Raw genomic sequence first — 24,475 nt, forward strand, 5'->3', positions numbered from 1 at the left:
AGGATCCTTGAATGGAAAGAATTACAGAGGACAAATAACACAAATCAAAATCCTTGGATCAGAAGAGAAGAGAAAGAGTACATCAGAAGGAAGAAGATTAAGATCTAGGGTTTAGAAAAAAGAGAGCGTGTTTTTTAGAGGAATTTATACCATCCGAGTATAACGGGTCGGGTTGCTCAAATCATGCTCCGCGTTCGATATATTGATCCGAGAAGTTTCCCGCCAAAACCCATTGTGAGAAGCTCTAAGAAGCTGCCACATCAGCCCAAAACTTCTCATCTATTATATATAATAAATGTGTTAAATTTTGCTGATATATTATGCTAGGAGGCCTCTAAATTGTGCATTTTGGCGGGAAAAAATCGGGTCCTTTTTTCCTATATACGGGCAGACAAGGGATCCATTTTATGACCCGAGTATTTAAATGTTCTAAAACCCTAAATCTAGATCTGCATCTCATTCACCGCCGCTTCTCTTCTCTTTGTGACCAACACTCTTCAGTCATTTCTTTGTATCTCCTCTCCCTTGAAATTAATCTACATCAGTTAGGATCACATCTCCACTTCTTCTAGCAAATGGATATCCATATTCGCATAACGCTTCTTTTCTAAAACCCTAAATTTTTCCTTCTGGTTTACTCATCTCCAATCCTGGATACAAACCATGGGCATTTAGCCTCTTTTGGTTTGATTTCTTCATCAGCATGACTGTCGTTAGCCGGTTTCATTTTCACTGGTATGTGAGATCTTGATTTTTGTTTGATGTTTTGATTTGAGGGTTTAATTTGTTGTGTGAATCGTTTAGGGTTTTGGTGTTTTGGGTATATTTTTTGATTTGCATGTTTGATTTTGGGATAGTTGAGTGTTTATTGTTTTTTTTTTTTTTAATTTGTTTTGGTGGTTTAATTTATTGTATGGGTCGTTTATGATTTTTGGTATTTTGGGTATATCTTATGATGTGGGGCTTTATAATGTGTGCTTGATTAATTCATCATGATCAAGTGGAGGTTTATGTATCAGTTTGCTCATCTAAATCTTAATATTTCAATGTTGTTATACGTGTAGGCGTGCAACTATCTACATTGTTGTTGGATCATTAGGGGCATGTGTCCTAACTCATAGCCGTCTTACTCATTTAGGTGTATTATCACAAAAAATTGTATGTGTGTAGAGATATGGCAAAAATTTAGGTTATTGTGATTCTAATTGATGATTTCTCTTCTTTGTGGCTTTATATTTGTTGGATAATAAGTTTACTTTTGTAGATTGTATGTTCAAAGTGCCAAACGAGGTGAAGGTGTGTATCATGTAAGCGGTAAAAAATGGTTCAGTTATGCATACGGTTGTGATTTTGGTCGATCTCTACCATCGGTGGTTGTTGGTTTTATGCATAAGTGAGAAGATCCTGCAATCTATTATAGAGCTGCATTTTCATGACAGGCGGGATAAGGATTGATGTAATGGTATTTGGATTGAAATATAAGTTAATAGTTAGTGATATTGTGTTTAAAAATTACTTTCCATATTCATTAAGTTGGTTTAACATGAAGTTTATGTTTCCTTGAAGGTGCTTGGTGTCAAGCGGATGAATGGCCTTAGCAGAGTCGATAACAATCGATCACTTAATCTTCTTTCCTACACAATATTCTGCAAAAGCTCTTCGAGCAGCTTCGACTCGAGCAATGTTAATCACTGATGTTATATTTATGTATTTTGCGCTTTTTTCCTTGACTACAAGACCTTTAAAGTTAGAAAGAGAGAGTACTGAAAATTGATGATTAAGACCTTTTCCTGTTCTGGTACGTTCTGGTGTTGTTTTTTAATCAATCATGTTTTTTTTGTGGGATGTAATTTGATTGATTTGGTAATCAGGCTATGCTCATAACGGTATATTCATGTAGAGCTACACTTACATTACTGTTTTATTTTTTCTAGGGCTGAGTAAACGCATTAAACCGAGGATTTTTTTAAGTATTTGTTCAAAACTGGTATGGTTTGGGTTGTCCAACAAACATTTATATGACGTAAATGTTTAAATCTTTTATCTACCGATATAATTTGCGTAGGCGTATCATGGCTGGTAGGGTGTAGTAGGTTTGGTTGCTTGATGGGTTGTGGAAGTGGTTTTGGCTTGCATGTGTGGAAACCAGGTGGAAATGGGTGGGTTGGATCAGCCGGATAATAGGTTACAAATTGGATTTGGTCTGCAGATGTTAATCCGATTGGAAGTATCAGTAAACAGGATCTTAGAATATTTCTGAGACGGGCAGCCATCCATCTTGGTTTCACATCTTTAGTCGAAATTCAGGCTGCTCCACCAACTTGCTGAGTTGCAACCTATACAGTCCAATTACAACCAGGTATTTAGTATAGTTGGCAACATGGGTGGGTCGGGTGAATCGGGTAATTGGTCAAATTGGTTTAAAGATTAGTCATACTAAAAATAATGACCAATACTAAAAAAACCATTATTCCATACTTAAAATAGGTCAATAAAAAAAGAAAGGAAACATGTTGGGAAAAGAAAATAAACATCGTGAATCAACATTTTTCTTTAGCATACCTTCACCATCATGAGCATTATCTTCACCACAATTAAAGAAACAAATAAATATTTTAATTAATATTTGTATACATTTTTTTTTTGAATGACATATTTACTTCAACCTTTAATATCACTATATTATAATTCGATATTTTTATTATATATACTACGCATATAAACATTAGGTATTTTCCAAATAAATACAATAGGGGTGTGGGTTGGGTCCAATTGGCAAAGCCTTTGAAATTGGAGTTAAGATGTTGCTTCCCTTGAGGTTAAAGGTTCGAGATCTGCCAGTAGAATTGGAGTTAAGGTGTTGAAAAATTGGGTTGAATTTGTATTGCTCTATAAAAGAATGGTACTGTAATACTTTTGGGTTAGTTAATAAAAAGGTCAAAATGTGAAGATTTGATCAGGTCTCTTATTTGATGGTGGGATAAGCCTTCTAGGTGAGGTTTGGAATATTTATTAATCCTGTTACTTAAACTGCTTGGCTGTATTTACAAAATCACAATTATGTGTGTTGACCCATTTACATTTTATAACATAAATGGTATATTTTATGTGTTTCTTGATTGTTAATGTTAGAGCATGGAATCTAATGAAGTTTCTTTTACTTTTGTAGTAAAGGATGACGAAAAAACGGAACCGCACGAACAGTGATACGACAGTTGCCGATATTTGCCGCTGTGAAGTCGGCCGTATTTCTTGCCTAAAGTTTGCCAACCGCCTTGCTGCATCTGAGGTATTTTGTTCATTTACAGATGGATTAATGTTGTATTTTACCAACAATCTCCGGCCGCTTCTTTACGTGATGGTTATTTCATGATCTATACACTTTTTAACTTTACATACACACCTCATTTATTTTGTAAAGTATTTATTTTGTAAAGTATTTATGCCCATGAGAAACAAGTAAAGTTCTTTATAAGATATATAATTTTTATATATTTTTTTAATTCCGCCTCAGTTCGCCTTGAGGCGTACGCCTCGTGAGGCGAAGGGAAAACGCCTCGAGGCGCAGCTTCCGTACTTTTAAACCTTGAGTGGCGGTTGGACATGAATAAATGAGGTCATGATAGGCTGGTTCTGATTGTTGGTTACTTGATGTGAGAACAAATGTAATTATATAAATGATGTCTGCATAATTTCTAAAAATCATTTAAAGAAAGTTTTATATATCTTTGAGCAGCAGTAAGCTTTTCTAACAGCAGACTTTCGGACAACTAGCTAGCCATCATTTTTTTTCTAAATATTCATAAGCAATTAGACTTATGTAGTTGACTGACAGGTGGTGGTTTTTTATGTCGTAATTAAGCAGGAAGCCTTGACATTCACCACACATACAATGATTGATCATAAAGAAATGAAATTTCATGAAGCACTATAACAAGTTAGAGCACAAAACGAAAAACTCGAAGAAGAAATTCATATCAAGACCGATTTGAGCAACAACTTGAAAAGAGCTCAAGACGAACTGATAACGAAACTTCAAGAAGCAAAGTCGCAATCTGAAAAACAAGCCCAACAACTGAGTATCAAATCTGATGAGTTATCTACATTGACTCAACTCCATCAAGACCTCAAATCAAGTTTCCAAGAAAAAGAATCGCCGTTAAAACACCTTAATTCTGCAACTGAAAAGCTTCGGTATGAATACGGATAAAAAGTTAAAAAGTTTGAGGGTGAAACAAAGAAGTCGTCTTGGCTCTGGAAGAAGCAAAAACCGTTTCAGAATCTTTAAAGTCGAGTCTTGATTCTTGCAACATGGAGATAGAAGATTTAAAGAGAGTTTTACCACTTAAAGATACAAAAAATTGTCGAAATATCCGACAAAACACAAACAGCAAGGGATCTGATTTCGAGAGACGAGGTGATAAGTAAACTGGAAGAAGAACTAGAGACGTTCAAGATCGGTTGAAGTGGAAGAACGAACAGTTTCAACATCTCGAACAGTTTCAAGATAGATTCAATTGAACAGCAAATTGAAGCAATCGTCTGGCTGCATGGTCAGCAACATTTTCAGCATCTTCCTCCATGTTTTTTCTCCGGAAGGAGCCAAAGAAAAATCAATGGATTTCCTTCTAATTCCGTTTCTTCGTTGATTACTCGAAACTCCTCACCAGTCAGCACTGCTGGTCTGGGTTCTGCTGTCTTCTTTCGCCATGTCAACCCCTTTTCACTCCACGATTGGCGTTCTATCAAGAGGTACATGGTTTTATTCTATTCTATGCATTTTATGTGAAACTTAGAAATTTTTAACAAATCATAACTGGTTCAGTCGTTAAACATTCAGTCCGACACTTTTACTTTGACTTTGTTAGTCTATGAATTTTTTAACAGAATCGACACTTTTAAATTGTTGGGCTATAAATGCAGGTAAGCCAAGAAGCTGAAATCAAGAAGTTAAGAAAGAGTTTGACTTTCAAAGCAGCACCGATGCCGAGTTTTTACAAAGAGCCCCCTCCTAAAGTGGAACTCAAGAAGGTATTTTATGTGAAATTATTTTCAACGAGTTTATACCCCTCGCGTTGCGATGGAAACGTGCGTTGTGGTGGGAAATAACAGTCAGGCGTTTGAAAGTGGATGGTTTAATACATTGAAACATTGTATAAAAACCAACTTTAAAAACATCGTTTTACGAAGATATTAAACCGATATGTGATAACTTTATTAAACTTTATAAACGGAGGGGATGTTCGGTTTTGAAAGTGGGTCATTTTAAACATCCAAACGTTGTTTAAAGATGAACTTTAAAATGTTGTTTTACAAAGATGTTAAACCTAAATTCGTTATCTGATAAATTTATTAAAGTTTAGTGGTAGAAATATAAATTGGTTAAAAAAGGAAAAAGATAAGTTGATTGTAGGGATGTAAGTGTAAATTGATTAAAGAAGAAGATAAAAAATAAGTTTATTAATTAAAGTGTAGGGTTGTAAATGTAAAATTCTTACTAAAAGGTTGTGTTTTATGTAATAGTAATAGTAATAGACTCATAGTAATAGTAATATGTTTAGTTCATTTTCTGGTTTATCTTGTGTAATTATATCTATGTGTTTATAGATACCAGTCACGCGGCCAAAATCTCCAAAACTAGGGAGAAATAAGAGCTCTGTGGCTTCAGTAAACCGGTCTGTGGACCGAACTATGGCTGCAATGAGCCCACGGGTCAGGGACCAGCCTGCATCACGATTTCCTTCTTCTTTTGAACTAGTGATTTAAATCAACAGGTTATTGGAAGATCTCTTGATGGGCTTTCAACTGAATCCGGTTTTGATCTTCAAAAAGTTTTGGAACCTGGCACTTAAGGAATATAATGAAAATAATGAATGCGTTGATTTTATGGTACGTATATGTTTGACTATAATCTAAAATCACAACTATTTTGACCATCATATGATATGCAGGATACTATTTTGCTCGGCAAAGAGTATTTGCATCAGACTTTTCATTTAAAAGAAGACGAGTTTTTGACTTTTGATGTGTTATGTTATCTCTTCTATTCATTTTTTGAGTTGCATAGATAATTTATGATTTCTTCATTTAAATTCTAAAGTGGGGGCATTTAGGCTTATTTAGCAGTTGGCGCTCCTGATTATATTGCTCCAATGGTTACGATTTAGAAGTTATTCATAGGGAAGGTTACGATTTATATAACCCTCTATGTTTCTATTAGTCATGTTTCATATTATCATTAAAACATATTAATGATAATATTTATTTTTGCCATGATATACAGGTTCCAAGTTAAAAAAAAAACATTTTTTTTTGCAATCGCATGACCATTGTGCTATTTGGTGTTTCGGGTTACTTTTATCCATACACTTATGATTAATTTAATTTATATTTTCCAACCCGGGTAGAAAATAATGGTAACAATTATCAATGAAAATTGTTTGGGGTGTATTTGATGTGGATTCGAATGGTTGTTATGTGATATTAAATTGTCATAATTAGATAATAATCTGTAATAAACAATTTTCATTGATAATTGTTACCATTATTTTATATTATTGTTGCTTTTGATTATAATTTAAATTTTCCTATCCGGGTATCTACCCGGGGAATAACCTAGTTTATTATATATAATAGATTATTGTTATATCATACGTTATAAACTTATAATATATAACAAGTCTCATAGTGTTTTGTTTTGAAGATAAGACTTAGAACATCATCGAGGAAAGATTAAGAATTAACCATTCTTGACGAGACCACTACAGAAGGATAAACCGTCGGTTTATACTAGGTGTTTCCTCACCTGACATGGGTACCAGGCCAAAATTTCATCTTGAAGAGGATGTTTGAGTGAAGAGAGGGTCGGGGAGGTCGGTTGGCTCCTTACCTACATACATTTAATTTTCATAATTGATTTATCTAATTATAATAAACTTTAGCTTTTCATATCGTATAAAGTTCATAAATCCTAAACTTAATAAATTTCTTATAAAAAGCTTAATTAGTATATAAGTTATAAAAATCCAAGGTTTGTTAAAAAGTCTTAATGTAACACCCCGTGTTTTCGAATGTCAAAGTCAAAGTCAAAGTCCAAGTCAACTTTGACTTCTTTGACTGTAATTAGTCGATTTTATGTTTAAATTGTATTATGTGGAGTAAGTGTTGTAATCAAGGAAGAATCAAGGAAGAATTGAAGTAATCGAATGTGTTAACGCGAACCGATTTATGATTGTGAATAGTAGGAAGTAACAATAATCAAACCGATCTAACCATCATCGAACTCGAATCTCGAATTACGCGAACTTCGGTTGTTGTTTACGTGTGTGTGCCTTATGTGTTACCTGTGCGTGTTTACTTTATGTTTTGTATGATGACCAATCGAAACTCGAAACTCAAATCGAATGCAATCAAAATCAAATTACGGCAAATGGTAACATAAGGATAGGGTGAAATATAGGTGATTGTATGTTAGATATAGTAATTGGGACTGAAGGTAATTTGGATAGGAAACTCTACCGTACTCGTATCGTCTTCAATCGAAACCGAAATATCAAAAATCGTCGCACCGAACACTCAAACCAGGCTGTGCATCGATCAGGCTGTCAGCCGATCGAACAGCCCAGCCGATCGGACGGACTGTCCGATCGAGCAGGCTGTCCGATCGGGATGCCTGGCCGATCGGCCAGCCCTTTCCTCTTTTGGAGCCTATAAATAGGGCTGTCATTGTCATTCTTTACCACTTTTGGAAAGCTCTGACCGACCAGCTCGTGCTCCCCTTCTTTTCTCAGATTTCTTCCGATTCCGGTAAGTTTTCATCCTAAATCTTGTACTTTCTTGATCAAAATATGCTCCTACACCTTTCTATCTTTCGAATCTTAATTTTTAACCGTGAAATCACCAAGATCTAAGCATTCTTGGATGATGTCATCATGGTGTTCTTCAAGAACACCATGTTTTGGCTTCAATCCACCATGAATAACTCGGATCTAACCGATTTCCACATAAATAAGCTAAGATCTACCAAAGATCTAAACATTTACATGTTGTGAAGGATTGAAAGAAGGAATTACAACTTTCTTTCAATTCTTTTACACTCAATGCCGTCAAACCGGTAGAAACGGAGCTTGAGCCAACTCACCAAACACTCTAATGGTTGTGCGGTTCAAGATTCGGATTCTATCCATGAGGTTCACCGACTTCGGGTTAAACGTCAAACCGCCATTCCGAACCGTTCACTGACCGGATTTGGGTGATTCCTGTCCGAGCAGGAGAAATAAGTAAGGACGAAGGTTCCCTGGTTAAGCTCATTGTCAAACTACCTCAATATCACGTCAAATAATCAGAACAGTCAAGTGTTAGACGGACAGGCCGACGAGGTCAGGATGCTGGCCGAACGGTTAGGCTGTTCGAACGAACAGCCCAACCGATCGGACATGCCAGCCGATCGACCGGGCCAGCCGACCGACTAGCATATGGCCCTACAACTTAGACAATTTCGTGAAGTGTAGTATTGAACGAAGACGATGTTTGATCGAACAACGTTTGTCAACATTACTCCTCAGATCATGAGATACTATGCTTCAACACTTAGTCGATTTTCAATTCGTTGGACGTATAGGAATGCCACCCGATCGAGCATGCTATTCGATCGAGTATGGTGTTCGATTGAGTGACATCCCGCTGAGGGCTACTACTGAAATTCCTAACCGATCGGTTAAGCCGGACGATCGAACAGACCGTTCGATCGATCGACCCGAAAGGGTAAGAAAACTTCAGTGTCTTCAAATACTACAACGAAAACTTCAAAAGTTCAAACCATCATACACAAACACATCCTACTCAAAGGAAGAAACAATCCACTCGAACAATCCAACCGATCGAGCCTACCGACCGATCGCATAGACTGCCCGAATGGATTGTCTAACCGAACGAACATCCCGTCCGATCGAACCTACCGTTCGATCGACCAGACTGTTCGACCCACTTACACTTGTTTTCCATTCTACGTGTATTCATCGTTATGCTGTCGAACTGTTCAGGCTAACCCTACTCTCAAGCGCTCCCTTCAATCCATCAATCAATCGCTGTAAATATACTCGATCCCTTTTTGCTTTTAGCACTTTTGGGTGTTACATACGTTACTTATCAAAATCACTATCAAACACACTACTCAATTATTTGAACGCTAACCGATTCGCATGTATTACGTGACTAAATGAATGCTTGTTGATTGTGTTTACACGTGGAATGCTGTCTACCTGCCTTAACGACGTAGTACTATAGTTTGGACTCAGCACCCGTTCATACGGGGGTTGTTAAGGACAATTACTTGCATGGATTACGGTGGTAATCATGTATTGCGAACCGTCTCGGACGGTCAACCCACAGTCATTGGTATCGATAAATCCATGTCGATAATTAACATGCTTCGTTTTCCTCTGTGTATGTGCTGGTTATGCGTAAACTATTCGAACTCTATATGCTATTATCAAACTTGTATGCTCACCTTTACATTATATGTATTGACTTTATTTTAACGTATGTGACAGGTGTTTAAGATGTTTGCTTGCTAGGAAAGCGAGGCTAGAATAAAGCTCTAGAGGCCCCCAACAAATAGTTGTCTGTCAGGAAAGAGCGACTAGAGCATAGTTGTCTGTAGATCTTGTCAGGCTGGGTCTTTAGGAGCAATTGAACAATATTTATGTTTATTTAAATCTGAGTTGTCGGAACAGAATATTTGGCTAGTTGTTATCTGTAATAATTTGTTTTATTATTTGGGACACGGTATGGGACGTGTTATTTAAACTGAATAGTGATGATAGTTGTTATGGAAACTTCTGGACAATCTATTTCGCTCAGTGCCATGCGCCGATGATTCCGCCATCGGTTGGGGTGTGACAGATTGGTATCAGAGCCATAACTATAGGGAATTAGGCTAGACACGACCTAGTCCGGGTCGCTGTCCTATAGACCTAGACTATAGTTAGGAACCAACAGACCAAGCTTATGTGCTATATTCTGATATTCTTCGCTATCACTGCCCACGAATTTTCAAAAAGGGTCAAGCGATTTGGTCGAGATTAGGTGTGAAAGCCGCAAACTCTCGACTAAATCGTTGAACAATGCTGATTTTGTCAATTTATCAATGAATTCCTCATTATTTTCAATAACAAACGAGGAGAATTATACCAAATCAGGAGTGAAATCCATATTTTGATGAATAAACTCCTCAAACTTTACTAAAACAAGGAAGAAATTGCTAAGTCAGGGGTGAAACCCGAACCTTGGCAACTTGATCCAACTTTTTCTCATCTCACCAAAGCCTCAACGGACTCCAACGACCTGAACTCACAAGTATGACCTAGGGAATACGCGTTGAAAGCCCAAGAATCGAGGCAGAAACGCGATCCCAAAAGTCAAAAAGTGAAGACAAGTCTACTGCGAATAGTCGGATCACCTTGGGTAGTCTATGTCTAGTAGCCGCAGACAATCTATTTCTCGATTTTATGTGTTTCGATTCTGAGCCCGCAACTGCCGACTCTGATAATTCGTCGATTTTATGTGCTTTATGTGTGATTATCTGTTTATGTGTTTTATTCTGATGTTCGCTCGATTTTTGCTACAATTTTGATCAACACACACGATTCGCATTGCTCTTCTACCTCAAAACGGTAACAAGTCGTTACAAATCTAGACGATACTATGCTAGGATATACGCTATACTATGCTATACTCGACATACAATACGAATATGCGATACTATTCGATATACTATACGCGACCGCTATATACGAACGACTCGCGAGCTTTGAATGATAGGTTTCTGTATTCTGACTGCATCTATGGTTCTGTGCTTACGTGCTTCTGTGATTCTGTGCTCTATGTGCTTCTGTGATTATGTGAACCTGTGAATTTGTGTTTACGTCAATATGTGATGCGTGTTTCGACGTACCTCTAAGCTTTAGTAAGTAGTAGACGTGTGAGGTGAGATTCGATTGTTGTGTCTGATACCTATGACGATGTCTATTGCAGACCATGTCGTCATCTGGACACCGAACCCCACTTACCCGCCAAGAGAAGAGAGACAGGCGTCTCGCTACTATCATCGCCAAGAGTGTGGCAAAAGCTGTGAGCGATGTCTTTGAAAACGCCAGCAAGTCATCTGAGGAGTTGCGAATCGATGCTCCTAAGGATGCCAACAAGACTGGTTTCAGCTTCAAACAGTTTAAAGCATGCGGACCCAAAGAATTCACCGGAAAAGATGGCCCTACCGCCATGTTTCAATGGTTCGATTCAGTTGAAGTCACTCTGCGCCAAAGCGGCTGTCCTGAGAATCTCCGCACCCTCAATGCTACAGGCGTCTTCCAGTCCCGAGCTCTAGACTGGTGGACGACCGAACGAAACAAGCGCGGAAATGATGCAACTTATGAGCTGACTTGGGAGGAGTTAAAGGCTATTATGATGGACGAATTTTTCCCTCCCCATGAACGCTAAAAGCTGGAGGACGAGTTTTGGAACATCAAGCAGAAGGATGGAGACAACGCTGCCTTGACTGCACGCTTTAAACAGCTCAGCATCATTTGTCCCGATCAGGTTAAAACGTCAGATATGGCCATCAAGAAGTATATTCGAGCCCTACCCGATTGTGTTGCCGATTTCGTTCATGCCGCCAAGCCATCATCGATTGAAGAGACCTACCTGCTTGCCGCTGAGATAAATGACAAGCGGGTAAAGTCTGGTTTTTGGGATAAGCACACTAAGTCTTTGCACCAAGCCACCGCCACATCAACCGTCGACACCACCACCACTCAACCCTCCAAGTCATTAAGAAGAAAGAAGAAGCACAACAACAACAGCTCCAACAACAAGAACTGCGCTGTGACAACAACTGCTGCCCCTCTGCAAGCCGTACCGGCTCAACAGCAGTCTCACCATCGGCAAGCTCCAGTGATCAATGCGCCGCCAGCTAAGAGCGCTTACACAGGTCCCCACCCGCTCTGCCCAACATACTCATACCATCACCAGGTGGGAATCGCCTGTCATTTCTGCGCCCACTTCAACCTTTACGGGCATTTCACTGTGAACTGTCGCTATGGTCCCCGTCAAGCCCCAGTTCAAGCCGCCGCTCATCAAGCTCTACTTCCAGCCCCTCAAGGCCAACCTGCAGCTCAAGCACCCGCGGTCAATGCTCGAGTCTGCTTTGCATGTGGTGACCCTGACCACTTTGCAAACATGTGCCCGAACCGGGTTGTGAAATAAGAACCCCAGCAGCAGCAGCAAAAGCAGCAGCCTCAGCAGCAACAGCAAGCAGCCCGTGCCAGAACCTTTAACATCAACGCCCGTCAAGCCCAGGCTGACAACAACGTGGTTAATGGTACGTTCCTTGTGAATGGTATTTATGCGTCATGTTTGTTTGATACTGGAGCCGATAACTGCTTTGTGTCGTTTGAATTTGAGAAGCTCCTTAGTCGTAAGCATTCTTATCTCCCCTCGTCATTCGAAGTCGAAGTTGCTACGGGAAGAACCGTCGCTGTTAACTCTGTTCTTCGTGATTGTACCCTAGAGCTCAACAATCACATCTTCCCAATCGACCTTATCCCCATGCAACTCGGAAGTTTTGACGTCATAGTAGGCATGGACTTTCTTCGCGAAAACCATGCCGAAGTTGTGTGCTTTGAAAAGATGATTTGATTCTCGCTCACGAATGGTGATCTATTGTGTGTGTACGGTGAAACAGCTGCAAAAGGCCTCAAACTCATGTCATGCATCCAAGCTAGCAAGTACCTCCGCAAGGAATACAGCGCTTTCTTGGCCAACATTGTAGTAGCGGAGAAGGAAAAGAGAAAGAAGGTTGAAGTCAAAGACGTTCCAGTGGTTCGTGAATTTCCTCAGGTGTTCCCTGATGATCTTCCTGGACTACCGCCAAGTCGTGATATCGACTTTCGTATCGACCTTATTCCTGAAGCTAACCCTGTTGCCAAAGCCCCTTATCGACTCGCGCCATCCGAAATGAGGGAACTCTCAAACCAACTCCAGGAGTTACTTGAAAAAGGCTTCATTCACCCGAGCACCTCTCCTTGGGGCGCGCCAGTCCTTTTCGTCAAAAAGAAGGATGGGTCGTTCAGGATGTGCATCGACTATCGGGAATTGAATAAGCTGAGCATCAAGAACCGTTACCCTTTGCCGCGAAATGATGACTTATTTGATCAGCTGCAAGATGCCAAGTGTTTCTCGAAGATCGATCTACGTTCAGGCTATCATCAGTTGCGCATCCAAGAGGATGATATACCCAAAACAGCCTTTCGCACTCGATACGACCACTATGAGTTCGTTGTTATGCCTTTTGGTCTAACCAATGCGCCCGCGGTTTTTATGGATCTGATGAATCGCGTGTGTAAACCTTATCTTGATCGTTTCGTCATTGTGTTCATCGACGATGTCTTGATTTATTCCAAGTCGAAAGCCGAACACGCGCAACATCTACGTTTGGTTCTCGAGTTACTCCAGGGGAACCAACGATACGCCAAGTTCTCCAAGTGCGAATTCTGGTTGGAGGAGGTTCAATTTCTGGCTCACATCGTGAATAGTCAGGGTATTCATGTCGATCCCGCGAAGATTGAAACAATCAGAAGCTGGATTACGCCAAAGAACCCGTCTGAAGTCCGATCATTTCTTGGATTAGTGGGTTATTATCGACGATTTATCGAAGGATTCTCTAAGATCGTTGTGTCGCTTACCGCTCTTACCCACAAAGACAGGTCTTTTGTTTGGGGAACTGAACAAGAATCTGCTTTTCAAACCCTTAAGCGCAAGCTCTGCAATGCTCCCGTTCTCACGTTGCCGGACGGAAACGACGATTTCATTGTCTACTGTGATGCTTCCAACCTTGGGCTTGGCTGTGTTCTCATGCAACGAGACAAGGTTATAGCTTACGCATCTCGCCAGCTCAAAATCCACGAGAAGAACTATACAACCCATGATCTCGAGCTAGGCGCAGTTGTGTTTGCATTAAAGATTTGGCGACACTACCTGTATGGTACCAAGTGTACGATCTTCACCGATCACAGGAGTTTACAACACATCTTTAATCAGAAGGAACTAAATATGCGTCAACGCCGATGGGTAGAACTTCTTAACGATTACGACTGTGAGATTCGTTATCACCCGGGCAAGGCCAATGTTGTAGCCGACGCACTCAGCAGACGGAGTTATTTGCTCAGTATTCGCAATACACAAGCCCAGCACAACCTCGAAGCTCTCATCCGCGAAGCCCAGGATGCTTGTTTTAACGAACGCACTTTGAAGAAGGAGAGAATGTATCACAATGGAGCTCAGCTTGTAAGCAAAGCAGATGGAATTTTCTATTATCTAGACCGAATTTGGATCCCTAAGCGGACCGATTTGCGAAAGATTATAATGAACGAAGCCCACAAATCCTGGTATTCTATTCATCTCGGTGCCGATAAAATGTACCAGGATCTTCGTTACAAGTACTGGTGGCCGGGTATGAAACGGGATATCCCCCTCTATGTTGGAAGTTATCTGACTTGTACGAGAGTTAAAGCTGAACATCAACGACCTTCCGGCTTACTCGAACAACCTCCAATCCCCACATGGAAGTGGGAGAGTATAGCTATGGATTTTATAACCAAACTTCCGCCCACGCCATCAGGTCACGACAGCATTTGGGTTATAGTTGATCGACTGACCAAATCCGCCCACTTTTTGCCAATACGGGAAGACTACAATGTAGAACGACTAGCCCGAATCTACACCGACGAGATCATTTGTAATCATGGTACGCCTCGTGACATCATTTCAGACCGTGATGCTCGGTTTACTTCGCGATTGTGGGAAACGTTTCAAGCGGCCCTTGGTACGTCGCTTAACCTGAGTACTGCATTCCATCCTCAAACTGACGGACAGACTGAAAGAACGATCCGTACTCTTGAAGACATGCTCCGCGCGTGTGTCATAGACTTCGGTGGTAGTTGGAACAAATACCTACCAATAGTCGAATTCTCGTACAACAACAACTATCATGCCAGCATACAAATGGCACCATTCGAGGCTTTATATGGAAGAAGATGTCGATTGCACATTGTATGGCACGAGATCGGTCATTCGCAATTAACCGGTCCCGAGTTACTACAGGAAACGACTGACAAAATCCTCCAGATTCGCGACAACTTGGCAAAGGCCAGGGATAGACAGAAAAGTTACGCCGATAGAAGACGCAAGCCCCTTGAATTTGACGTCGGCGACTACGTACTCCTAAAGGTATCACCTTGGAAGGGTGTGGTCAGATTCGGCAAGAAAGGGAAACTAGCGCCTCAATATGTTGGACCTTTTAAGATTCTGGAAAGGATCGGAAAAGTCGCCTACAAACTCGAACTACCGGAGGAACTCAGTAACGTCCACCCAACTTTCCATGTGTCGAACCTCCGAAAATGCCTAGGTGATCATGATCTGATTGTACCCCTCGACGATCTTCAGGTCAACGAAACGTTACACTTCGTGGAAAAGCCTGTCGAAATCATGGATCACCAAACCAAGCAACTCAGGCGCTCATGCATCCCTATCGTGAAAGTCCGATGGGAAGGCAAACGAGGCGCAGAGTTCACTTGGGAACTCGAAAGCGACATGAAGGCCAAGTACCCGCAGCTGTTCAAATAAAGATCTAAAGCGTCAAATTGGTAATTCACGGTGCTGTGCAGCTTCGAGCCTAATTTCGGGACGAAATTCCCTAAACAAGGGGAGGCTGTAACATCCCGTGTTTTCGAATGTCAAAGTCAAAGTCCAAGTCAACTTTGTCTTCTTTGACTGTAATTAGTCGATTTTATGTTTACATTGTATTATGTGGAGTAAGTGTTGTAATCAAGGAAGAATTGAAGTAATCGAATGTGTTAACGCGAACCGATTTACGACTGTGAATAGTAGGAAGTAACAATGCGATAAAGTTAACTAATCAACAATCAAACCGATCTAACCATCATCGAACTCGAATCTCGAATTACGCGAACTTCGGTTGTTGTTTACGTGTGTGTGTGCCTTATGTGTTACCTGTGCGTGTTTACTTTATGTTTTGTGTGGTGACCAATCGAAACTCGAAACTCAAATCGAATGCAATCAAAATCAAATTACGACAAATGGTAACGTAAGGATAGGGTGAAATATAGGTGATTGTATGTTAGATATAGTAATTGGGACTGAAAGTAATTTGGATAGGAAACTCTACCGTACTCGTATCGTCTTCAATCGAAACCGAAATATCAAAAATCGTTGCACCAAACACTCGAACCAGGTTGTGCATCGATCAGGCTGTCAGCCGATCGAACAGCCCAGCCGATCGGACGGACTGTCCGATCGAGCAGGCTGTCCGATCGGGATGCCTGGCCGATCGACCAGCCCATTCCTCTTTTGGAGCCTATAAATAGGGCTGTCATTGTCATTCTTTACCACTTTTGGAATGCTCTGACCGACCAGCTCGTGCTCCCCTTCTTTTCTCAGATTTCTTCCGATTCCGGTAAGTTTTCATCCTAAATCTTGTACTTTCTTGATCAAAACATGCTCCTACACCTTTCTATCTTTCGAATCTTGATTTTTAACCATGAAATCACCAAGATCTAAGCATTCTTGGATGATGTGATCATGGTGTTCTTCAAGAACACCATGTTTTGGTTTCAATCCAGCATGAATAACTCGGATCTAACCGATTTCCACATAAACTAGCTAAGATCTACCAAAGATCTAAACATTTACATGTTGTGAAGGATTGAAAGAAGGAATTCCAACTTTCTTTCAAATCTTTTACACTCAATGTCGTCAAACCGGTAGAAACGGAGCTTGAGCCAACTCACCAAACACTCTAATGGTTGTGCGGTTCAAGATTCGGATTCTATCCACAAGGTTCACCGACTTCGGGTTAAACGTCAAACCGCCATTCCGAACCGTTCACTAACCGGATTTGGGTGATTCCTGTCCGAGCAGGAGAAACAAGTAAGAACGAAGGTTCCCTGGTTAAGCTCATTGTCAAACTAACTCAATATCACGTCAAATAATTAGAACAGTCAAGTGTTAGACGGACAGGTCGACCAGGTCAGGATGCTGGCCGAACGGTTAGGCTGTTCGAACGAACAGCCCAACCGATCGGACATGCCAGCCGAGCGACCGGGCCAGCCGACCGACTAGCATATGGCCCTACAACTTTGACAATTTTGTGAAGTATAGTATTGAACGAAGATGATGTTCGATCGAACAGCCGTTTGTCAACATTACTCCTCGGATCATGAGATACTATGCTTCAACACTTAGTCGATTTTCAATTCGTTGGACGTATAGGAATGCCACCCGATCGAGCATGCTATTCGATCGAGTATGCTGTTCGATTGAGTGACATCCCGCTGAGGGCTACCACTGAAATTCCTAACCGATCGGTTAAGTCAGCCGATCGAACAGACCGTTCGATCGATCGACCCGAAAGGGTAAGAACACTTCAGTGTCTTCAAATACTACAACGAAAACTTCAAAAGTTCAAACCATCATACACAAACACATCCTACTCAAAGGAAGAAACAATCCACTCGAACAGTCCAACCGATCGAGCCTACCGGCCGATCGCACAGACTGCCCGAACGGATTGTCTAACCGAACGAACATCCCGTCCGATCGAACCTACCGTTCGATCGACCAGACTGTTCGACCCACTTACACTTGTTTTCCATTCTACGTGTATTCATCGTTATGCTATCGAACTGTTCAGGCTAACCCTACTCTCATGCGCTCCCTTCAATCCATCAATCAATCGTTGTGAGTATACTCGATCCCTTTTTGCTTTTAGCACTTTTGGGTGTTACATACGTTACTTATCAAAATCACTATCAAACACACTACTCAATTATTTGAACGCTAACCGATTCGCATGTATTACGTGACTAAATGAATGCTTGTTGATTGTGTTTACATGTGGAATGTTGTCTACCTGCCTTAACGACGTAGTACTATAGTTTGGACTCAGCACCCGTTCACACGGGGGTTGTTAAGCACAATTACTTGCATGGATTACTGTGGTAATCATGTATTGCGAACCGTCTCGGACAGTTAACCCGCAGTCATTGGTATCGATAGGTCCATGTCGATAATTAACATGCTTCGTTTTCCTCTGTGTACGTGCTGGTTACGCGTAAACTATTCGAACTCTATATGCTATTATTAAACTTGTATGCTCACCTTTACATTATATGTATTGACTTTATTTTAACGTATGTGACAGGTGTTTAAGATGTGTGCTTGCTAGGAAAGCGAGGCTAGAATAAAGCTCTAGAGGCCCCCCACAAATAGTTGTCTGTCAGGAAAGAGCGACTAGAGCATAGTTGTCTGTAGATCTTGCCAGGCTGGGTCTTTAGAAGCAATTGAACAATATTTATGTTTATTTGAATCTGAGTTGTCGGAACAGAATATTTGGCTAGTTGTTATCTGTAATAATTTGTTTTATTATTTGGGACACGGTATGGGACGTGTTATTTAAGCTGAATAGTGATGATAGTTGTTATGGAAACTTCTGGATAATCTGTTTCGCTCAGTGCCATGCCCCGATGATTCCGTCATCGGTTGGGGTGTGACACTTAAACTAATAAGTTTGTAGATTTTTAAAAAGAGTTACAAAAAATCAAAAATATAAATACTTTAACGTCTTCTATGCGTTTTTGCCAAGTGCATGTACTAATTTGGATATTTTATAAATGTTGTATTTTTTAAGAAAACTAGGGTGTTACACCCGCGCTTCGCGGCGGGGCGACCCGATTTTTAATCCGATACAAAGTATGTCGACACATGTCTTACATCAAGTGGGAAACTCGATTAGAAAAGTATTTACAAAGTAAAAAAGGTTGTCAGTGTGAATGCTAATCAACTTAAGTTTATAGCGACATGTAAATAAAAATAAAGACGTCAAAGTTGATTAGAAAGTATTTAGAAAGTTAGGAGGTTGTAAGAGTCAATGCTGAAAATTAAAGGTTATACGCCCCGCTTGCGGTATGCTCATATAATGTATATATGTGTGGGCGCTTGGGGGGCTAAAGTGAAAGTGCACTAATTTTAACGTTATTTACTAATTTTGTGAAAATAACGTTAAAAGAAGGGGACGGTTAATCATGCATCATGTGGTGGCGTTGATAGCCGAAAGACAAGGGGGTACATGCACTAATCGGTGTTTGTCTCAATTGCTGAGTGTTATGTGCCTTATGTCCAAGGCTTGATATAAAACTACTATCGAGCCGGGGGTCTCATGGAAGCAGCCTCTCTATTCCTACAAGGTAGAGGTAAGGTTGTCTACATCTCACCCTCCTCAGACCCTACATTAGCTTTGCTATTGGTGGGATATACTGAGTATGATGATGATGATGAAGTAAAAAAACAAAACCACAAAAAAGAAAGAAAAAAATTGTGCAAGGGGTAAAAGCGTAAAGTTTAAACGTTGACGAAAACTGTAAATTACAAAAGAACTTGGTATTTAAGAAACAACAAACAAAGCATAAGGGCCGAAAACGTATATTACAAGAGATGGGAAAAATACGTAAGTGCAAGGGGTAAAAATGTAAAGTTAAAAAGTTGACGAAAAATGTAAATTGCAAAAGAAGTTGGTATTTAAGAAACAACACACAAAATATAAGGGCCGAAAACGTAAATTAAGAAAAAAAAGAAAAAAAAGAAAAGTCAAAGGTTGCTAGAAAAAGACAAAAAAATAATAATAATAAAAAAATGTTCCACCGACATAGCCTTTTTATAGTTATACAATATAATACAGTAAAGATATTTTTTAAGGGGGTGTTTGGGGTTTCTTATTTTGAGGGTAAAAGGACTTTTGAAGGGCAAAAGGACTTTTAAAAAGTGTTTGGCTTTCCTTTTGAAGGGCAAAAGTCCTTTGGATTTGCCAAAAGTTAGGATTTTCTGACTTATTTTAGGCAAAAGTTCTTTTGCAAAAGTTGAAAATAAGCTAAGCCAAACATGCCCTAAGAGCATTCACATCCAATCCATCAAATTATACATACATTACACTAAAAAACAACTCCTATATCAATATATTTTCACTAAAAACAAATAGTTTTTCTCTCTCCTTTCAATTAAATAATATTATCATTACCTTTTTCTCTCACTTCCACTCACAACCACTTTCAAAATATATTAAAAAATTATAACGGGTGAACAGTGTCCCCCCAAATATACAAATGAACAGTAAAATTTTCTCTCTCCTCTACTCACAACCACTTTTTATACCCTTTATAATATAAAAACCTCTCCTCACATAATTTGATGGTTAGGATGTGAATGCTCTAACACTTGAAGGAGAGAGATGGAATATTTTTTAGAATAGATGATGTTATTGAAACCCTAGGTTTAAGATTGTGGTAACATCAATAAGTAAGTAGTAAGATGATGGCTTCTGCTTCCTCCGATGTTTCTCAATTTCATCACACACCTTCTTACTGGTATGCTAGTACTCTTCCTGCAATTCTGTTTTGTATTTCATCATCATTATTGCTGCTGCGACTGCGAGTATAGAGATTATTTTCTTTTTTAAGATTACAAGGTCGTTCCCTAATCATACAACTAACTGTCTGTGATTTAAGATTTGATCCCCTATTTTCTTACAATCAAAAGGGATTAATATTTGCTTTGGGATTTGAAGTTTGTTTTGATGCTTGTTGATTCATTACATTAAATTTTGTTCTAGTGAAGAGAATGTGTATTTGCTCTGCAAGAAATTGTGTGCAGACGGAGTAGTTGATGCCTCTGATCTCTTCGTCGTCTTCATCTCCAATGAGCATAAACATGTATGTATGTATGTATGTACGTAATAAAACCCTCCTTTTTTCATTCTCATCATGTTCTGTAACAAAACATCCTGCAGATCCCATTGTGGCATCAGAAAGCCAGCCATAGAGCCGATGGGATCATTCTCTGGGATTACCATGTTATTTGCGTTCAGGTAACTTCCACTGCATTAGTTTAGTTTAGTTTAGTTGATCATATCACCCTAGTAACATAGAACTTGTGACAGAAGAAAAGAAAACAAGCAAAGTCTGTGGATCTAGTATGGGATTTGGATTCAACTCTCTCGTTTCCATCAACTCTAGCATCCTATGTATCGGATGGTATCCGGCCCTCATTTGAGCTCTTCTCTGAATTTCAAAGGTAAGCAAACAAATCTGGTACTAAAGTAAGTTGGTTGTTTAATCGATAATAACGTTGGATTGAACAGGGTCTTTCGTATAGTGCATGCTCCATTGTTTCTCCGTTATTTTGCCTCCGATAGGAGACATATGAAGGATTCCGAGGGAAATTGGATGTCTCCTCCACCCGAGTACAAACCCATAGTTGCTCAAGGTAAGTTTCAAATATCTTGTATTTGACGGGTTTGGGACCGGATTAATAAAATATATTTCGTGGATTAGGTATGGATATGGTATCACCCAGCCCGATACCGAAACATACATACCCGTTTACCCAAAAATATTTCTTTTATTTGTATTTTTCTCTGTCCTTGGTAATAGATGAATCTACCAATCCACATGCTTTTTATTAGCTTCTATTTCTATTTTTCTTGGGTAACAAAATTATATAAAAATTAGTTTGTAAAAATGTACATGGAAATTCCAAAGGGTACTTTTTAAACAAACAGGCATACCCGTTACCTGCGGGTTACAATCGGATATGAGATTTAGATTACCTGTACCTAGCACTTCAAACGAACCCAACACAGCCAACGTGTTCGTTTGTGTCTTGTATTCGATAGTTTATTAGTGTTTATAATTTTTGTATAATACTTCAAATTTCCGACAAATAAAATAATAAGTATCAGGTGCTATATATTCTGTTCATACTTGCTTGTGTTCATTTGCTTCCATATGTGTCCGTTTGCATTCGTTGCCTAATACTATCAAACAAACACGAACATAAAATCTCGTCCGGTAAGTGTTTATAAACAGTTGGTGAACACATATATTTCCTTAACAAATGAACACGAACAAGGTCTTGTTCGTGTTCGTTTGCAGCCCTACCCGTACCATTGCCATCTCTATACTCTTTGAGTGACTTTATCCCGTTTCTTAAACTTGACCCGTTTGCAAACATGACTTAAATTGACACCATCGTTAGCTGAAATTACCTTGCCTGTTGACTAAAGAAGTCAAAAGAAGACAACTGACAAGCAGTTATATACTTGTGATTATCACCTCAAACCTGATTAAATGTCAGACTGTTTTTCTTTTTGGTTACTCGTTCTTGTAGATGGAACTGTGCACAACTTAAACCAGTTCATTGAAATGTCAACTAAAGATGTTTTGGAAGACGTCGGAGAAGACTCGGTCAATGCAGTTTTTACTAAACAATTGGGTGTGCTGGTGGGTGAGAGCCAGCTGGAACAGTTCTTTTCTTGCATTTCAAGTTAGCTTTCATGTTCATTTTCCAATACCCTCTTCTTGCAATCTGTTGCAGATTTATTATCCTGTTTTCAGATGATATTATTACATGTATGTGAGCAAAAATGAATTACTTGTATTGCAAGTCATTGGTAAGTTGACTTAGACTCATACTCGGACAAGAAACAAGAGTTGACTAGTTAGATCACTCACATCTGTCAAACAATAAACCCGTTCTTTGTATTTGATTCGAAGCCGGCCCATAAGTAATTTGTGAAGGCGATCGTATTAACCTAAATTAAACCCAGTAAAATCGGAGGAAACGCAAGTCCAAATCGATGAAAACCTATGAGGGTCAAGTCAAAACTGAAGATTGATGAACCCTAAATTACAAATAGGGGTGTTGTTTTGTTTTCTTTTAATCGGGTTTCATATTATAGGAGTCAGGGTATTTGGGTTTTTTATTATAGGAATCCTACCTGTTTATCCACCCAAAATGAGATTCGGGTTATTTGTTTTTTCTGGTTCATTCGGGTTGGGCTAATTAGTATTCCGGTTTATTCGGGTCGGGTTAATCAGTATTCTGGTTTCTAAGTACAAGTTGCATGCATATTTTACATTTTAACTTCACATGATATTCATTAAATAATAAGCACAAAGTGTCAAATAAAAGCACTCCCAATATTATCATTCATTCGGCCCATGCAATAAACACATATGTAAACTAAAAACACGTCAAATACAATAAACACATAACCATTCTGTATCAACCCAATTGTATAAACTACAAGAAAACGCTAAAGGGTATCACCCAATATATACGGGAGGAAGACTAAGCAATATATATACACACACACACACATAAAGAACGAACCAGAACTATCATGTTTACAACAAAAACAAAACATGTGGGAGCAAAACGAGATTTTTCTGTTGATTATGTAAGAATATGCATAATTGACAGAAAGATATATGTAAATTTGGGTTAATCAGGTGAACCTCATTAATCTTTTTAACCTAATTACCAAATCAAATACTGCTTTCGGGTTTCATCTTGTTCGGATTCTAACACCCCCACAAGTTCAGGTTAGTTTTATTCGGATTAATTTTCAGGTTTTGGTTCAAAAACCCACCTCTATTACAAACCAAAATAGGAGAGAAACTCAAAGAGGGGAGGTTGAATCGTCATGAATATGGTTTGTCACCATACTGAAGGTGTTTAATGATCGTTGAAGTAGGTTATTCAACCCTAACCTTCGTCAAACATCCTTCTAACACCTTCCTCTTTTGTTACTCTTATGTGTTTGTCTGAGTTCGTTTGAGTTGTTGGCAATGACGGATCCAAGATTTGTAGGGGCTAAAAACAAGCCGAGGCTAAAAGGGATCAAAGCAATTACATCAAATCATAGTAGAAGAAAAGGAAAAGAACGTCACTAAAGTACAACACAATTTTACCGGCAACTCGAATAAATAGTCAATTTAACCGAACTGTCTTGATAGAAAACACATAAATAATAAATTCCCCAATTCGGTGTTCTATGTTTGGTGATCGAATGAGGTCATTATGGTTTACGTGTGGCACTAGCAGTGCTTGAACCTTTAAACGAAAAGGGGAGCGTGTGGGATTCTGTATCGAAATTTCAGTTACGGGCTAAGGAACGTGAACTGGTGAGAGGTGCAAACAACCGGTTTGGCTATAGTCAAAGAAAGTCAAAATTGGTGTTTGTCCAAACCAGTTCATTTGAAACCAGTTTTTGATGGGGGAAGATCGATTAGTTGGAAACCAGGTTTTATCCGGATCGGTTTTTGTTTCATATATTCACTTTTGAGAGAATTGAGAATTGTGGATATGTTTTTATTATTCGTACAAGAGGAAAAAAAATACAGATAAATGGTTGGAAGAGGTAATACAATAAAAAAAATGGCTGGAAGAAAGAGGGCTGTTAAACGTACCCCCTTTGTATTAATTTTACTAGTCATACCCCCCCCCCTGAAATTTTCACATAATACAATTCTAACCTTTTATTTTTTTTTCTAAAATAATATAATCTTTT

The 24,475-nt window shown here is 39.3% G+C and overlaps 1 protein-coding gene and 1 long non-coding RNA gene across 18 annotated transcripts; both read left to right on the forward strand.

Annotated features, from left to right (window-relative positions):
* Positions 1-431: 431 nt before the first annotated feature.
* Positions 432-6,856, forward strand: LOC110912563. Of its 15 annotated transcripts, none has more exons than XR_002577991.2 (9): positions 432-735; positions 1,265-1,462; positions 1,567-1,798; positions 1,935-2,359; positions 3,170-3,289; positions 3,866-4,752; positions 4,924-5,031; positions 5,608-5,889; positions 6,704-6,856. It is a non-coding gene; the product is annotated as an uncharacterized LOC110912563 (long non-coding RNA). The 15 variants fall into 15 exon arrangements; XR_002577999.2 differs by lacking the exon at positions 6,704-6,856 and adding an exon at positions 1,065-1,158 and having other exon boundaries at positions 5,608-6,125; XR_004891299.1 differs by lacking the exon at positions 6,704-6,856 and adding an exon at positions 5,952-6,125.
* A 13,476-nt stretch (positions 6,857-20,332) lies between these two features.
* LOC110912561 (protein N-terminal glutamine amidohydrolase) lies at positions 20,333-22,667 on the forward strand. Of its 3 annotated transcripts, none has more exons than XM_022157310.2 (6): positions 20,333-20,489; positions 20,735-20,834; positions 20,912-20,989; positions 21,062-21,195; positions 21,263-21,387; positions 22,291-22,667. In XM_022157310.2, the coding sequence occupies exons 1-6, from the start codon at positions 20,434-20,436 to the stop codon at positions 22,449-22,451; spliced, it is 654 nt and encodes a 217-aa protein (XP_022013002.1). In that variant the 5' UTR covers positions 20,333-20,433; the 3' UTR covers positions 22,452-22,667. The 3 variants fall into 3 exon arrangements, with proteins under 3 accessions (XP_022013002.1, XP_022013003.1, XP_022013004.1); XM_022157311.2 differs by having other exon boundaries at positions 21,065-21,195; XM_022157312.2 differs by having other exon boundaries at positions 20,399-20,489; positions 20,735-20,838.
* The last annotated feature ends 1,808 nt before the right edge of the window (positions 22,668-24,475 follow it).

This window comes from Helianthus annuus, chromosome 4 (genome assembly GCF_002127325.2).
Source record: "Helianthus annuus cultivar XRQ/B chromosome 4, HanXRQr2.0-SUNRISE, whole genome shotgun sequence".
NCBI lineage: Eukaryota > Viridiplantae > Streptophyta > Magnoliopsida > Asterales > Asteraceae > Helianthus > Helianthus annuus.

Excerpts from the sequence above, each read along its gene's own strand:
- LOC110912561 (XM_022157310.2), top strand. The coding sequence starts at position 20,434 with ATGATGGCTTCTGCTTCCTCCGATGTTTCTCAATTTCATCACACACCT. Across the intron at positions 21,196-21,262 it reads CTCTTCTCTGAATTTCAAAG|GGTCTTTCGTATAGTGCATG; the intron begins GTAAGCAAACAA and ends TGGATTGAACAG. Across the intron at positions 21,388-22,290 it reads CAAACCCATAGTTGCTCAAG|ATGGAACTGTGCACAACTTA; the intron begins GTAAGTTTCAAA and ends TCGTTCTTGTAG.